The sequence below is a fragment of the Nelumbo lutea genome, chromosome 8 (assembly GCF_056320005.1).
Source record: "Nelumbo lutea isolate HS-2025 chromosome 8, American lotus-T2T, whole genome shotgun sequence".
NCBI classification, from domain to species: domain Eukaryota; kingdom Viridiplantae; phylum Streptophyta; class Magnoliopsida; order Proteales; family Nelumbonaceae; genus Nelumbo; species Nelumbo lutea.
The window spans coordinates 31,312,405-31,331,217 of NC_142691.1; the positions used below are offsets into that span (position 1 = coordinate 31,312,405).

Consider the following 18,813-nt stretch of genomic DNA (forward strand, 5'->3'; position numbering starts at 1 on the left):
AATTATAATTCTTAAGTTTTAAGAGATGGGAGAAGCCATATTATCCTTTCCAACTATAAAACATAAATTGGCATAACTTCTAAGTGAAAATATAATTAATAACTATTTCTTATTTAAATAATTACTACCTATTTTTTTATTCCAAAAATAAAAATAAATAAATATTATACAATTTATTCAAAAAAATAATTATTGAAGAAGAAATTTCAATTGCTTTGTGGATATGATAGATCATCCATAGATCTAAAATATAGTCAATCCTTATGATTAGATCATAAAAATATGATTAATTATATTAATTTTTTAATTATAAAAAATATAAAAGAATCAAAATATAATTATTGAAGAAGAAATTTCAATTGCTCTATGGATATGGTAGATTATTCATAGATCTACAACATACATAGTCTTTATGGGCAGATCATAAGAAAATATAAATAATTCAAATTTATTATTTAATTTAAAAAATTACAAAAAATAAAAATATTGTAGAAGAAATTTCAATTGCTCTAGTGTTATGATAGATAGTCCATAGATCTAAAACATATTAAGCCTTTATAGGTAGATAAAAAATACATTTTTTCAATTTCTTTGTTATTTTATATTTTCCCAAATTTCTTCATAAAATTTCCATGGATCTACTCATAACACCAAAAAAACTGTGATTTTCAATACAAGAAATGTATATCAGCATAGATTTAAACATTTCCAAGCATTCAGGTAAAAAAATTAAAAACCAAGAAACCACAAGATATATGAGAAAAATCGGAAATACTTACTTCGTTTTGTAATATTTTCCAAAACTTGAAAAATCTTCAAAAGCCTTGATTATTCACACTTGTTTCTTGTGTTTTTCTTTTTCCAGATCTAGCACTCTAGGAATGAGGTTGGAGTTTTAGAGTTGTTTGGGGGTGAAAGAAGTCTTGTTTTGGGGGAAAGAAGCCTTCTTTCCTCCTTTATTATTATTATTATTATTATTTTCTGTCTGTATCCTTTTTTGCTGTGTCTTACATTGTGGAAAAAAAGATGATACACAACCGATACACCTGCTACATGGCTGATATGGGTCAATACAGGTACAGTATGGTGAAAAAAAGACTATACTACCTATTTTCCACTGTATCCCGTATTGTGCCTTAAAAGATATGATGTAATACTCCCCGTATCGGGCGTATCGTGTCCAAATTTTAAACCTTGGTTTGGACATTGTGGGAAGAAGGGAATGCAAGAATCTTTGGGTAGAAAGAAGGAAATAAGGAGGATTTCTTTGAAACTATAACTTTCACAGTAGTACATTGTGAAAACATTGGAACTTTTCTCAAATTTCAGTGGATGATTTCCTTAGGAATTGGAAGAAGTTGTAGCATCTTCATTGAACAAATCAGAAGTAAAAATGGATTAGGTACCTCCAAATAGAGGATGGCAGAAGTTGAATTTTGATGGTAGTAGTGTGGGCAATGCAAGACCTTCTAGAATTGGGGGTGTCGTAAGGGATGAAGAAGTTATGCTTGGAAATGTTTTCTTGTCCAATAGGGAAAGGAGATTGAATTGCACTAGAGATAAATGCAGCAGTTTTGAGGTGTAGAAAGCTAAGGAAATGGGAGCTGAAAAGTAGGGGTGCTCATGGCTAAGTTAACTGAATTGTGGGCTCTTTTTTGAAACCAAATTGGTGCCACCAGTTTTTTGAAATTCCCCAATCCGAAATTGAACTTAATCAACCAGTTTACCATTTGATCGGTTTTAGTTCATTGGTTTTTTATATTTATAATATATATTATAATCTTTTATGACAACCCTACTGAAATGTAGATTATCAGAGGTGACTGGCTTTAATATAGGGGTGGAGGAGGGAGGAGGTTTTAGAAATAATGAAACTTTCTTGAGAGGCAGAGAAGTGAGGCAATTGCACGTCAGATTTTTTTGAAGAATGCAGTTCTGGAATTTGAGAGGATCAATGCAAGCTCTGGGGATCCAACAGGTTGTAAGGAGATTCCTAATGCTGCAAGACCTTTTAGAAGTTGGAAGAATCATGAACATACAGTAGACACTTTATAATTTAAAAAATTCCTAGCAACTAAAGTTTTAGATTAAAGATCTTGGGAATCTCAAATGTTTATTGGGAATAGAGGTAACTCAATTGAAGAAGGGCATTTTTATCTTCCAAAGGAAATATGTGCTTGCAAGGAGACTAGATAGTTGGGAGCTAAACCAACAAAGTTTCCTATTATCTCTGATCACAAGCTGTGTGCCAACATTTATGATCTGTTCTTGATAAGGATATGCATCAAAAGTTGGTTAGACAGCTATTGTACTTGTGCTTAACTTAGCTGGATATCTCTTATGCAAGTGCAGTAAGCTAGTATATGTATCGGCCTAGAATCTCACACAAGCAGCTATTGTCATGATACAGTGCTATTTGAATGGAGCCCTAGGTAGAGGTCTCCTCTACTCTTACCATGGTATCTCAACTTGAAGGCCTATATTGTGCATGACATATGGATGAGAGATGTCTAACCGTTGACTATTGCACATTTGTTGGTGGTAACATTGTCTCCTGGAGGTGCAAAAAGTAGTTTGTGGTCACTGGGTTAAATGCAAAGGCTGAGTATAGATTTATTGATCATGGAATGTTAGAACTTAGAACTATTATGGCTGGAGAAGATAGAATGAGAATTAAATTTGAGAAGGTTGGTTGTTGAGGGGGACTCTCAAGGTGTGGTAAGCTGGCTAAAGAATGAAAAGAAGGCAGCCTGGATCTACAAAAATGTGGTCAAGAAGATTGATTATTAAGGGGAATGCCAGTAACTTTTTAATGGATTTGAAGGGATGCTAATGAGTTGGCAGACTCTTTAGCTAGGCAAGGGGTATATAGGAGGCAGTTGTAGTGGGCTCACTTGTAATGTTTGTACTCTAGGGCCCTTCGTATCCTCTTTATACATTCTTGTTTATATTAATGAAATGATGCCATGTTAATTACCAAATAAACTATTTCGGATGGAGACCTTGTTGGGCAAACTAGGTGTTACCTTTGACAGCTCCATGAAGCTCTATTGTGACAACTAGGCAGCGATCAACAGTGTCCACAACCTGGTGAAACATGATCATACAAGACTTTGGTTGATTGAATTGCTTTAAAAATGTTTGGAAAAAAAGATATGGCAGCAGAAATAAATATCCAGATTAGAACATAGTTGCCAAGTTGATGCCTAGGCATGCACTAGGTAAAAAGCACCTTGGTTTGGTGTTTTTATATTGAGGTGTAAGTGTATAATTTTGGGTACGATGCAGCTAAACTGGCATCATGTTTATATGGTAAAAGGGTATGAAGGGCATTATGATAGATCGATTTCCAATTTAGAGGGCCATAAAATGGGTTCAAGGTCAACTATGATAGTGATGGGAAAGCAGTGTCTTTTTGTTGTCTTTTTTTTTTTTTTTTTTTTTGATCAATAACTGCAAGCTATCATTAAATGAAGAAGATGATATAGTACAAATGTATAATGAGTAAAAATGCAAGGTGAAGTCAGTGAGAGATAAATACTCTTATCCCTTCCCAAAACAAAACCCATCTCTTACAATTGTGCCTAGAAAAGAGCTTCTTGTCCCACCCCTTGCTTGGCGAATGTGTCTGCAAAGGAATTAGCATTTTGCTTACACCAACTGAAGGATACTTCCGTGTTTCTTGTTAGCCACCTGAACCTTTTCTTCTCATTATTGTAAACTCTGATCTTCATTTCCTTACTTTCTGAGTCCCCTTCCACAATTAACTTCCTTATGTTCAAGGTTCTTGCCCTTTGCACTCCTTTCAACATTGCCAAAACCTTTGCTTTGAGAGTCTCCCTCCCCTACTGGTCCTGAATATAGGGACCAACAATGTTGAGTTTGACGAACCTTGTTTCTGGTGGAGACCAAGTATGAATAGTAGCGGTCTTGTTTGGAGCAGAGACCACTTCCAATTTTTGAGAATGTCATCAATTGTAACATTAGAAAAGGTTTCTAGAGACTTGAGCCAATGGGCCACCCTAATCATTATTGTTTCAATTAAATCCTTCCTTGCTTCTTTCCTTTTCCAAAAGTATTATTGAATTTCTTTCTACCCATATTGTCCATAACGTCACCGCTCTAGTGCATCTCTACATTAGTCTTCCCCTCTTATTTGGCCATGGGAAGGAAGTTGGAGCAAGAAGGCTTTGCACATCAACGGGAGGATTCCACCTACACCCAAACAAAGAGTGAAACATTGAGGATAGGAGATAAGTGGTAGCAATTGTCACTGTTCGCCTTGCATAAAGTAGAAAACTGCTGAATCAAAGAATCTGCAAAGAAAAGGGATGTTTCTTGAGGAAGAAGAGAAAAGAAGAGATTGAGAAAGAAAGAGAGAGCAAATCAATTCTGGCCACCCTCCTCACTAGTATTTGTACTTTTAATTAAAAAATGGTACAATGACGAATATGCCCTTATAGGGCGGCTAACACATAAAACTTCATAAATAACTTAAAAGAACCACTCAAAAGGGACCCAACAAGTGTGTTGTGGTTCCCACTTCGTATCTAAGCAAATAATAAACAAAAACAACTACTAAATCTCTACAAATCTACCCAAAAACCTCAACACTCCTCTTCAAGTTGGGATTAAATGTCAGACATTCCCAACTTGTGTAGGTCATGTTCAAGCTTGTTCTTTGCAACCCCTTTGGTGAAAACACCAGTTAACTGTACTTAAGAGGAGACTTAAGGCAAACAACCTTCTTTGGTCGTCACCCTCTCTCTTATGAAGTGTCTATGAACCTTAATGTGCTTTGTCCTGCCATGTTGAACTGGACTGTGGGTAATATTGATTGCATCTTAGTTATCACAATATAACATCATGGGCTCCTCAACTCTTATCCAAATCTGACTTAGCAAGGATCTAACCCAAAGTAGCTTTGAAACACCATGGGCCATAGATCTATGTTCGACCTCTGCAGTTGACCCAGCCATCACTGACTTTTTTTTACTCTTCCATGAAACTAGATTTCTTTCCACAAAGGTGTATACCCCTTATGTGGATCTCTTGTCATCGAGACAACTTGCAAGATTTGCATTTGTATAGGACTCCAATTTAAATTCCCATGGTCTGAGAATAGAACCCCTTTGCTAGGATGCTTCTTCAGGTATGCAAGTATCCTATCGATGGCTTCCCAATGCTGAACCTGAGGAGCATGCATATACTAACTCACAACAATAGTATAAGAAATGTCTAGGAGCGTCATACATAAATATAAGAGCCGACCTACCATCCTCTGATATCTCCCCACATCCTTAACCAACTCACCATCCAAAGCATTAATCCTATGGTCCGGGTCAATAGGAGTATCAACTGATTTAGTTCCTAGCTTCCTAGTTTCCTGCAGCAAGTCCAACTCATAATTCCCTTGAGAGATTAATATCCCATGCTTGGATCTTGCAACTTCAATCCCTAGAAAATATTTTAGTTCACCCAGATCCTTGATCTCAAAATCTTGATGTAGTGACTTCTTGAGTGCATCAATCTCCCTTAAATCATTCTCTGTAACAACTAAATCATCCACATAGGCAATCCGTACTGACACAAGTGCTTCTCTCCTTTTCACAAAGACAATATGATCGGACTGAGTCTGTATGTATCTAAACTCGATAAGTGCCACTTTGAACCAGTCAAACCATGCCCTAGGTGACTGTTTCAAACCATATAATGATTTCTTCTTCCTACAAACTTTTCCCTCACCAACGTTTTGATAAAAACCAGTTGGAATGTCCATATATACCTCCTCCTGCAAACTACTATTAAGGAATACCTTTTTGACATCAAGCTAGAAGAGGGGCCATGGATAAGTAGCTGCTAGAGACAAGAGAATTCAAACTGAACTCATCTTAATTACTGGTGCAAAGGTCTCCAGGTAATCAATACCATAGGTTTATGTATTACCCTTTTGCAACCAACCTTGCCTTGTACCTCTTTATACTGCCATCAGCCCTATACTTCCTAGTGAACACCCATCTACATTTGACTGTCTCTTTGTCTATAGGAAGATCAACTATCTTCCATGTTTAGTTCTTAAACAAAGCCTCCATTTCTTCTTGCATAGCTATTCTCCACTCAGGTTTGGAGAGAGCCTCACTAACATTCCTGGGTATAGACATAGAATCCATGGAAGAAAGGCACAGTAGGAAGGTGATAAAGCACTATAGGAAAGATGGTGTGGAATTCAATGGATTGATGGAGAGGTGTAGGTTCTTCTACTGGAACATGTGTAGAATCAACCCTCTTCTTGCGTTGGCGTTGAAAAAATTGTGAGGCTGGCTGTAGCGGATCAGGCAGTGGGACTGAAGCTACTGATGGTGGAACAACAGGTGGAACTAATGCACTGGATTAAGGAAAAGGAACAAATGAAACAAGAAGAGGAATAGACTATGAATTCTCCTCCCCAAAACACTCCCCCTTTGGAGAATCACCAGAGAAATAGAATGTAGACTCAAATAAGGTAACATCCATAGTGACAAACCCGTTCCCTGAAATTGGATCTTAACAACAATACCCCTTTTGGTTTTGAGAATACCCAAGGAAAGCACATTTGTAGGCCTCAAGATCCAACTTCTTGTGATGAGAACCAAGAATGTGAACAAAGCAAACACACCCAAAAACTCTCAAAGGTATATGGTATATCTCCCCATCTGGAAAAAAGAAGACTGAATGGCACCTTAAACCCCAAAATGTGTGAAGGTACACGATTAATTAGATACACAGCTGTGAGAACTACATCCCTCCAAAAACGAATAGGAACTGAAGCACACACCAGAAGACTTCTTGCCACCTCCACAATGTGTCTATTTTTCCTCTTTGCTTGCCTATTTTGCTGCGGTGTATATGCATAACTACTCTGACCAATCACTTCATCCTCCAAAAAATGTGGCCAAATCCTTCTCAAAGTATTCTCCAGCATTATCTGATCTGAAAACCTTAGTCCTCACTCCAAATTGTGTGAGAACCATTTGGTAGAACTGTCGCACCAAAATAGATACTTCATCCCATTTTTTTTGGGTAAAGAGATACCTCATCACATGATCTCATCAAATATATCCAAGAATACCATGTCTAGTTATCCACAAACAAAAGGAAATAACGATAACTACCCTTGGAAGAAATATGATAAGGTCCCAATACATCAGTGTGAATAATATCAAAAGAAAAAGAACTTTTATTATTTGGCTTAAAAGAATGTCTATAATGCTTTCCCAACTGACAACTTTTAGACTCTAGAATAGATAACTAAACAAACTCAAACAACTTTGGAAACAAACATTTCAATGAGCTGAAAGAAAGATGACCTAAATGATTATGCCAGATTATAATCTGACTCACTAACTCTGATCCACTTCTATTGCATGTCTTGGAATCTCATCCAGAAGGTAGATTCCATTCACCTCATGACCGCCCCCAATTGTCCTCCTTGACTCCGGGTCCTACAAAACACAATTACTAGGAAGGAAAGTCACTGAACAGTTCAACTTTCTTGTTAGACTACTCACAGAAAGAAGATTAGTATCGAGTCTAGGGACATGTAAGACAAAGGATAAAGTAATGTCATCAGCCACTCTAATTGTCCCTGTTGAGAATGTGTATTTGGCTTTAGGGGTATTGTTGTCTTTTCCTTTTTTTGTATTTGGGCACGCTTATTGGGACATGGCTGTAATTTCAGATTTATCATATAATAGATATTCTGGGTGTGAATAGTAACACCCAAGTTCTCTCCCGTAACTCTTCTTCTTATTTCTTCCTTCCCTCTTCCTACACTCGACAAGTGTCCCTTTCCCAACAATGGGTATATGGGAACCATCTGTTGTAGAGACTTTGTCTCTACCAGAGCACACCTAGTAATTACTGAAAAGGGTAGATATTTTGGTCATGTGCTTAGATTCTCTTGAGTTTATAATCTAAGGAGGTCCCTCCTTACCTAAGGTGAGTGCATAATTTGCAACCGCATATGAACTACCTGTATGGGCAAAGAAAGTAGTGTGACTGGCTCCTGCATTCTGCTGCTTGTTTGAAGAACTAGAACCGGCTGAATCCTTCTTTCTCATAAGCTGTCCATACTTCTCCAATTCAGTTCTAACTACTGCTACTGCAATGGACTCCAAGTCAGCTTGGGTAAGAGGTCCTGAAGAGTTTCCTGTAATTGCCACACTTGCATTTCCCCCTTGTTCTTGACTTGAGCTGGTATGAGACGTGAGTAGAGCTTCCAACTAGTGTCTTTGGTATGCTTAGGCTTCTTGCAATAGTCACACACCAAGTCCTTCTTATCCTCCCTCCTAATCTCACTACTCCCCCTGTCTCCATTTGGCTTAGATTTGACTGTACCAATCATAGCCGACCGTAGTTGCCACACCTAGCCTTGCTGTAGCTTTTAAAGATTTGTGTTGAATGTATAGACACTTGGGCTCCCTGGTGAGTGGGGACTGTCTTGTATACCTTTATATGGAGGGTGCAGACATCGGATTTCTTCATTCTGGTTATGTCACCTTTTTTCCAGTGACTTGTCTCCTTTTCTTCATGGTTTGTATTTTTCTATTTTCTTTTGCTAATTAAGGAACCAAGTACCTGTCAGGAAAAAGTAAAAAATGAAAAAAATGGACACACTTGGTTGAAATTTGAATCTTCTAGATGGGTTATACAAATTAATTAACTTTCGTAGTAAAAAATATGCTTAAATTGTTCAGTTGAGCTCTAACCATATTTATTAAATGTTGGTAATAATGTAATATTTTTCCTCTATGTTTGTTCATTATTCTCATGTAAATCGTAGTTGATCTGGCCTTTAAACTCATATGTTCTATCTTTATCATGATCAGAGCCACAGCGATTTTCAAAAGATGGATATGAAGAACATATGCAAGTGAACCATCTGGCTCCAGCATTGCTTTCAATATTGCTTTTGCCATCTCTTATTAGAGGTTCTCCCAGCCGCATTATCAATGTCAACTCCATTGTATGTCTCTTGGTCTTTGCATATCCATGTAGAATTCCTTGTTCTTTTTCTCAAATTAGCTATTAAGAGCTTCTCTTTTCATTACAAATCCATCTGCTGTCTGAAAATTGCTTATAACTTGCTTAAATCATGTGTGAATCCAGTGATCTTGCTTATTAAATAAGTATCCCTATGAGTTTTCTAGTGACACCAACATCAAATTTAGGATCCAAGCTTCAAATGGACTTGTAATACTCTTGTTTTCAGGTTAGGTCCATGTAATTGACATATTAAGGTGAACATTTGTGGGTTTTCTATCCCACGTCAAACCTCTTTTTGAGAGTTAATCTAACATTTTCAATGCATACTTAAAGTTGCTGAAATATATTGTAGAAGGAACATACATTAAAGCCTTTGGTTTCATTATAAAAGGTACTGTTTTTTGTCTCAGGCCATGTTGTGGTGTTTGTGGATTATCTTCCAATAGTTGACTACGAAGGCAACTTATAAAGCAATTCTTTACGTTCTTTTGTAAAGGCAATTGACTACTAAGGCAATTTATATATTCTTTACGTAAAGAATTGCTTTATAAATTGCCTTTGTAGTCAACTATTGGAAGATAATCCACAAACACCACAACATGGCCTGAGACGAAAAACAGTACCTTTTATAATGAAACCAAAGGCTTTAATGTATACAATATATTTCAGCAACTTCAAGTATGCATTGAAAATGTTAGATTAGCTCTCAAAAAGAGGTTTTATGTGGGATAGAAATACACAAATGTTCACCTTAATATGTCAATTACATGGACCTAAATAAAGATTACAAATGACACTACCCATAGGATGGGTAGAGAAACCCAAAATAAAGATTACAAATGTTCACCTTAATATTTAAATTCATTGATGGATTTAAATAAAGATTACAAATGACACTACCCATAGGATGGGTGGAGAAACCCAAAATAAAATCCTTACAAACAAGCCCAAAACAAAGCCTCCCTATTTATTCCTTGCTTAGATAAAGCACCAGCCATTCCCTTGCTAAGTTTACAATCTCTCTTAGAGGCTGTCTCTGATGCCACACTCCCAGGATTTTAGATTGCATTCTCTATTACCAGTTTGGAGTCTCCTTCCACTTCTTAGTGCTGCATTCCCCATTGTTTTTCCAATATCAGGCCTTGGAGTAAAGCCAAGCCTTCTGCCCTTAAGGAGTCTCCCACCCCAATCAGGCCCGAGTAAAGGGCCAAAGCTTTTCCTTCCTCATTTCTGATAACATTCCCAACTCCTGATGGGCCTGGATTACCTAAAGAGCTTCCATCAAAGTTTAATTTCACCCTGGACTGAGGCAGTGGAGACCAAATTTCTTGAACTACAGAGGAGATGAGAGAGGAAACAGTTATAGAATTCCAACTTGTAAGTAAATCATCTGACGAGAAGTCTTTGAAAAGTTGTTGTGCTTTCAACCAATGTAGAATGTTGATGGTAAGGCCTTCAACAAGTGTTTCCTTTGATTTTTCTTTTGTTATATTTTTCAAACTATATGCAAATAATATTTTCAAAGATATCTATAGAAGGCCATATCGCTATGAGTCCAATAGGTTTATTTCCTATTCTCAGTAATTTATTCTTTACGTAAGTGACTATAAATAGGGAATAAGGTTTTCTTTATTGCTTGACCCTGGAGGGTGGGTGGTCAATCCAAATTATCTCTCTAAAAGGGAATCCTCTCAATTAGCTAAAGAGAAAGTGCCTCTTTCAAACATAATATTTGCCCACAGAAAAGTTTTGTAGGATTTCAATTTTCTTTTTATTTATTTATTTATTTATTTTTATTGGAAACAGTAACTTCATTAAATATTTCAAATTGTGTCAAAGTACAAAATTTCAACTCCTATTATGAAGTTACATACTCATTACAACACTGCCCAAAACAAAAACATGTTTTCCCTTTCCGTCCCTTGTTTTGCTAAAGTATCCGCTAGTCTGTTAGCTGACCTTCTTGTCCACTTAAAGCACACACTAATCTCCCTCGTTATATTGATTGTTCCCTTATCATCTGTCTATATTTCCATGCTCCCAAGCAACCTGACTACATCCACCCCATTAACAGCTTAGAGTCCCCTTTAATCTTCATTTGATGCGGCCCCAATTGTTTGGCATACCTTACACCTTGAAGTAAAGCCATCACCTCTCCTCTTGACGAACCTCCTTCCCCTATTGGCCCCAAAAACATGACAATAATTCTGCCCTGCCCATCTCTAAATACACCCCCAATACCTGATGGACCTGCATTACCTATAGAACTGCCATCAAAGTTCAGCTTTGTGCTTTGGAAACCTGGTGGAGACCACATTTCTTGTACCGCAGGCTTTATGACCTCATCCCATCTTCTGTAAATGTCATCAGCTGAGAAGTCCTTAAACAGCTCACTTGTTTTCAACCAGTGAATAACTTTAATAGTTATTCCTTCTACAATTTCCTCCTTGGATATTTTAGTATTCTTAAAAATTCTATTATTTCTTTCTTCCCATACTGACCAAAGAACAACTGCTCTTTAGCTCTCCACATGATTCTACCACGTTTTCTTTTTATTGCCCACACTTCGTATTTGTATTATCAATTATAGGGCTGCAATTTGAAATCAATCCTATTAAGGCTGATTTGAATTTGATCAATTTATAATTGGATCAAATATGGATCCACCCCTATCTGATCCGACATTATCCGATTTGATTCAATTTAAATATATATGCCCATATATACTTAAAATCCGTATTACATCTATGAGTAACGTTGGCCTGAATGTTGCATTTTCAATAAATTGTCATAGATTCAAGTTTCATACAAGTAATTTTTAATTCATTTTGTTCATAAAATATGATATAGTTATATTTAGTTTCTTTTATTAATAGTATATATTATTTTGGTTCTTTTTATTCTAATATATTTATACTACTTAATATTTGATTATAATCCGAATTTGATTTGAATCCGCTAGATTATCTGATGGATATGATCTGATTTGACTCCAAATATAAATGAATCATATTTGGATATACCTCTATCTGATTTACTTCGATCCGTTTGCAGGTCTAGTCAATTATTTAGGAAGAGACCATTATAGATGTAGAGACTAGAGAGACTGGGCTGAATGCACCCTAGTGTCTTTTTATTTCTTGTCTTCTTTTATTTGTTATGTTTATGTTGATGGGCCTGTTAACTGTTTTTCTTGCTTTTATTTTATGTTTATGAGCCAGCTGCCCCATTAAGGGCATCTTTGTAATTATGTCCATTAAGATAAGATTAATAAAAGTGATTACGAGAAAGGAAATAGATCTAATCAAACTCTCTTCTCCTTCTCCCTTCTTCTCTCACCATCTTCTTCCTCTTCTAATTTCTGCTATCCCTTCCTCTTTTCTTCTTTTTTTAGATTCATCATCATCATCATCATCATCTATGCCTTATCCCAACTATATATGGGGTTGGCTACATGAATCCTGTTTTGCCAACCCATTCTATTTAATGCCATATTCACTGTTAAATTACTTATTTTTTAGATTGATGAAATACTTATTTTCTCTTGGGATGATTTTCATCTCTAGTATGTTTTTAATATTGAGTTATATGCTGACAATAGCAAGCATAATGCGTCAGATTTTTTTTTCTTTTGTTGATCAGCAAAGGAAATTGATTTTATTGATATGTGTAAGAAAAATGATATACAACTATAACACCCCTTGTAGACAGCTAGCTTCACATAGAGTGAGTTAGATTATGCTTTTTGCATTGCCTTTTCTTGTTCTCTGCATCCTTCTAGTGATACAAAGAATTATAAGGCATTAAGTGGCACCATTAGACTCCATTGTAAACTAAAACAGTGTAATTTAATAGCAGTTACTCAGAAAAAAGAAACCCATTGTAATCATCTTTTAAACTAACATTTTAAGTTGTCCCCTCATAAGTTACTCTAGAGTTAATATTTTAAGCTCTTTTTGTCATTTATGAAGTATTTGGTTTTCCTTTTATATGAAAGAGAGAGAAATATTAGTGTCCACTTTGTCACTATTTATGTTGGAACTACTGAACAGAAAAATCAAGTACCTTCAATTATCATTGATGGCAATAGTTGATTTCTTGTTGATAATCTGTGAATATGTCTTCAAGTTACTGGTATTATCTACACTGTTCAGGCGATTAGAGTAGTTAATTCACTTTTCTGACTGCAGATGCATTATGTTGGTTTTGTTGACACTGAAGACATGAATATTGTTTCTGGGAAAAGAAAGTATACAAGTTTAGCAGGATACTCAAATAGCAAGCTTGCACAGGTGCACCCTGAACTTTTGTTACTTAAATATTTTCAGTTGCTCCAAGGATGAGTGATACTCTCATAACTTCAACTTGCCAACAAAACCTGATGGACCTATTATGCTGGCCACAAGGTTGGCCTTCAATCAACATAGAAAATCAGGCCTCTATTTCGCCACAATTATATACATTCCTAGCAAGTATTTATATGTTGCACTTCCATATCAATTCGGTACATATTCTACTGGATCCAAATAACTTGTGCTTTGGAGATATTTACAGACTGTGTATATCCTTTAATAATTTATATCTCACCTCGGCCTCCCGAGTTTATTTATTTTCAGTGTTCTGCTCAATGCCTACAAAAATGAACTCAGAAGCAGAAAAAAAAAACTCATCAAATCTTAAATATGATGACTACAAGTGTAACATCTCTCATACCTTAGATAGAAACTTGGAATGACAGCTGTGAATAATTCTCAAAATTGTGTTTTTCTGTATCTAGAAGACTTTCAACAAGCCCCATGAGCCTCCAAAAGATCAGACAATTCTTTTCTTCTTTTTACATATACTTGCAAATGCGTGCATGCTTTGCACGTGGCATTTTAGATGATGATGATAGTAATAATTTGTACCAGATTTTTCTTGGGCCTCGGTGGCGTAGCCAACTCCCGAGAAGATCTGGGCTTCTCTCTTTGCCAGTTGAACAAAGATCTAGCCATTGCGCCTTCTTGCTGGAGAACCCAGAGGAAAATGCTGTTTTAGATCTTTACCCTGATCAACAGTGGTGGCAATCCTCTGGGAATTTAAGATTAAATCCAAGCCAACTATCTGTTTTGCATGTGGAAGTGGAGCCAATGGAGGTGCAGCCGATTATGCTGATTGGCTCTTCTCAGATGATGAGCAACGTTGCTGTGCAAGAAGGGGAGAAGTTGACATCTATACCGAACACAATTCATAAAGATAACCTGCAAGGAGTGGAAAACATCCCATCCACAGGCTACGGAGGCAATGATGCACTTGTGGCGACACAAGGAGATAAGGCTTCTAAGGCTGTTTCCTCCTCTTGAGTTTCTTCAAAATTACTGGGGTTGGGGAAATTTCTGGGAGTGTCACTTGACGGGCTGGAGGAAGAAACAACAAAATTTTTGGAAGGAATTGAGCACAGAATTCTCATGGAAAGGGGAAAGTTAGCAGCGAAAAAGGGAGGGTACTACTTCAAAAAAGAACAGGGAAATGATGAGATTGAACTGGGGCTTAAATGACAGGGCGGGAAGTTATGAAGGGGGGGGGGTGAGAGTCAATAAGAATTAGAAAGGGAAGTGGTTTGGTTTCTATCTGTTAATCAATTTGTTTATGGATCTGAAGATTTTATCTTGGAATTTTAGAGGGCTGGGATCGGGAAGAAGGAGATCAGTTGTGTGTGAGTTTGTCAAAAAAGCAAAAACTCAAATCCTTATGCTTCAGGAGACAAAGCTGGAATTTTTGGATGCTGGAATTGTGAGGAGTATTTGGGGGGAGGGTTAGGTGAGATGGAGAGCGAAGTCGGCAAGGGGTAGTGCTGGGGGTTTGATCCTTCTTTGGGATCCTACTGTGTGTAGGCTAATTTCATGCAGGGTGGGTTCCTTTTCCATTTCTATGGTTATGGAATTAGCTATTGGAAACACTTTTCAAGTTACCAATATGTATGGTCCTAGTGAAGCAAATCTCAGAGCCCTTTTCTTTGGAAGAACTTGAAGTAGTGAGAGGTTCTTCTTCTCTTCTGTGGGTTATTGGTGGGGATTTCAACATCAGTTTGTTAGTTGAAGAGAAAAATACTAGGAGCAGGAGATCAAGGGGGATGTGTCGTTTTGCTGATTTTGTTAACAACTTAGAGCTCATAGACCTTCCTCTAGTGGGAGGAAGTTTTACTTGGACCTACAATCAGGGTAATCCAACCTTGTCAGGCTTGATAGATTCCTGGTCTCTGAAAACTGGGATGATCTCTTTTCAGAATTCAAGCAAATAATTCTGCCGAGACCTGTCTCTGACCATGCTCCAATCCAGCTGATTTGTGGAAGTAGGAACAGATTCAAAGCTCCATTCAAGTTTGAGAATGCATGGTTTGAAGAGACTGATTTCTTGTCATTCTTGGAATCGTTTTGGTGTGAAGTGCAGATTGAAGGGTCCAACTCCTTTGTTTTAGCTCAAAAGCTGAGGGCAGTTAAAGAAAAATTGAAAACTTGGAAAATGGAAAATAATCTGAATGCAGAAACAGAGAAGGCGACTTGTCTTGGTCTTATTGCTGAAATTGATAGAGTAGAGGAAGCTGGTCCAATTTTTGAAGAGCTAAAACTGAAAAGAATTCAAGCAAAGGCCATTTTTGACAAATTGGCAGTCAAAGAAGAATTAAAATGGAGACAGAGAGCAAAATCAGATTGGCTGAAAGTGAGAGATAGGAATACTCACTATTTTCATAAGCTAGAAAATGCAAAAAACAGACTGTCCACAATCAACAAACTTATTTGGGATGACAAGGTGGGTGTCTCGAATGCAGAAATCAAGGTAATGGCTACCTCTTTCTATAAAAACTTTTATAAGGAGAACTGGAAATGCAGACCTTTCCCCATAAGCCTTCCTTTTAAAAGGCCAAGTGAAGATCAAAGGAACTCTCTTGAAAAACCTTTTTCTGAGGAGATTAATATGGAAATCAACAGCTTAGACAATGAGAAATCCCCTGGACCTGATGGTTTCTCCAACTTGTTTTATGTTAAGTGCTGGGATTTTGTGAAGCAAGATATACTAAATGCCTTTCAATCATTCCATTCTAATGCCTCTCTTCAAAAGAGCCTGAATAATGTCTTTGTCACTCTCATTCCTAAGATTGAAGGGACTGTACATATTAAAGATTTTAGACCAATTAGCCTTTTGAATAGCTTCTACAAGATTTTGCCCAAGGTCTTAGTTGAAAGGATGAAAGGGGTTTTGGATAGTGTGATTTCGAAAAATCAAAGTGCTTTTGTGTCGGGTAGGCAAATGATTGATTCGTTATTTATTGCAAATGAATTGTTGGATTCAAGGAAAAGAGAGGGGATTCTAGGCCTGGTTTATAAACCGGATATTGAAAAAGCCTATGATCATGTTAATTGGAATTGTTTAGACCGAGTTTTGGAAAAGATGAATTTTGGGCAAAAGTGGAGAAATTGGATGAAAGTTTGTGTTTCCTCCCCCAAATTTTCTATTTTGATCAATGGTCAATCTACAGGCTTCTTTGAGAGATTCTTACTCTCTTTAGTCAGAAGGCTGCAGACTCCGAGTTGTGGGAGGGGTTTGTAATTTCTCCAAGGGGTGAAAAAGTGAACATCCTTCAGTTTGCAGATGATACCTTATGCTTTATTGATGCTTCTCTTGTACAACTAGAAAATCTGCTTGGGATCCTCAGTTGATTTGAAGTGGTCACAGGTTTGAAAGTCAACCATAATAAAAGTCAAATCATCCCAGTGGGTGAAATCCCTAACCTCGAAGAGTGTGCTAATGTTTTGGCTAGTCAGGTGGATCAGCTTCCGGTGAGGTACCTGGGCCTTCCATTGGGGGCTAAATGTTCCCACCTACTTTCTTTCTCTCTCCCCTATCCCAAATAAAGTGGTTAGGAAAATAGAGACTCTCCAAAAAAACTTTTTGTGGAGAGGTTGGGAGGAAGAAAGGAAAATCCACCTTGTGAATTGGAACCAAGTCTGCCTTCCTAAGGAACAAGGGGGTCTAGGTTTAAGAAGAATTAAGGTGACAAATTCAGCACTGCTTTGCAAATGGATCTGGAGATTTGCCACTGAAAGGAGAGCTTGGTGGAGAAGCCTAATTGCATCTAAATTTGGGGTTGAATGGGGTAACTGGAGAACTAAACCCCCCCCCCCCCATTTAATTGGGGTTATTCTTTATGGAAAAGTATCATGATGGTTTTTCCCTTGTTTGATAGGAGAATCAGCCTCAAAGTCTGAAAAAGGGATAGAATCAAATTTTGGAAAGATCATTGGTGTCTGAATCATTCCTTGGGTGATGAATTCCCTCTTATCTTCCAACGTGCCTCCAACCAAAATGCCTCGGTGGCTGAAACTTACACAGTTTTGGGCAATGAAGTGATTTGGGCTACCCAGTTGAGAAGAGGTCTTTTTGACTGGGAAATTCAAGAAGCTTTGAAATTGTTGGAGACTCTACAGGCTCAAATCATTGACCACAATCAGGATGATCAGTGGAGTTGGATCTGGTCCAAAGAAGGTGTTTTCTCAGTTAAATCAATGGCTAGTAGACTCTGTAGTAGAGTGGCAGTGCAGGATTTCCCTACTAAACAGATTTGGAACTCAGTCTGCCCTTCTAAAGTTAACTTTCTAATCTGGACAATGGCTTTAGACAAATGTTTGTCCAGAACCAATTTGGAGAGAAGAGGATTGTAGATCCTATGTAAGTCTTGTGTACTTTGTGGTGATCATCTGGAATCAACAGATCATATATGCATTCATTGCCTGTTTGCTGTTGAGGTGTGGTATCATTTCTGGAGGTGGTGGGGATTTGTTGGGTCATGCCTAAATCCGTTAAGGAATTACTATGTTGTTGGAAGATCAGTAAATTGAAGAAAAGAGGGAAATTGGTTTGGATCACCATCCCGGCAGCTGTGATTTGGGCCATTTGGTCTGAGAGAAACAACAGAATTTTTAATCAAAGAGTGAGAGGACCTGAAGCTATAGTTCAGTTGGCTGTTTGTAAACTGCTCTCTTGGATTTCAGTCACCCCAGAATTCAGACACACAAATGTAACTCATTTATTGAGAAATCAGTCGATTTGGTGCTTGTAATAGGGGTCCCTCAGGCCTGACTGTTTGTTGGCAGGTTCTGTTTTCTGTGTATAAAAATAATTCTTATTTATTACACTCATTTTTGTTTAATATGTTGAATATATAACATTAGAGATGTACCCAACTATTTTCTACAAAAAAAAATGTATTTGTTTGTATTTTACCTTTTTAAATTTTTATTATTTAATTATGACATCAAGGGTTAACACATTTGACTCAAAAGTTTGAACTGTTGGCCCACCACCAAATAGGAAAACAATTCTGGTTTGGGTTGGTTTTAAATTTTTGTATTTTTATTTCCATCATCAATAAACACAATTCTTCTTTATCACATTTATTTTTCTTTGCTATGTTTAATATAAAATATTAGTGATTTGCCCAAATGTTTTATACAAAGTTTATATTTTTTTTGTTTTTTTATTTTTAAATTTTTAGTATTTAATTAAGACATTAAGGGTTGACCAAGGATAAAATAATCGCAATGTATCAAGGCATATTGATGAACCCCCCGATAAGAGAAGGTATGACGTCATTCTACAAGGCATTAATAAGAGAAGGTATGGAATCAGACTAGGTAAAGGGAGTGTCGGGTAACCCAGTACTCCAAGGGTAGAAGCCTTTGCTTGTGTTGAAGGATTTTTTTTAATCCAAATAATATTTAAATAATTTATAACCCAATTAAGTGGGTTGGC

General features: G+C 37.0%; 1 protein-coding gene across 1 annotated transcript in view; it reads left to right on the forward strand.

Annotated features, from left to right (window-relative positions):
* Positions 1-18,813, forward strand: part of LOC148843694 (dehydrogenase/reductase SDR family member FEY-like) — an 85,185-nt gene that overhangs the window by 25,548 nt on the left and 40,824 nt on the right. The window contains exons 4-5 of the mRNA XM_088957163.1: positions 8,868-9,004; positions 13,215-13,316. Coding sequence (XP_088813289.1) covers positions 8,868-9,004; positions 13,215-13,316 — 239 coding nt within the window. The remainder of the gene's footprint in view (positions 1-8,867; positions 9,005-13,214; positions 13,317-18,813) is intronic.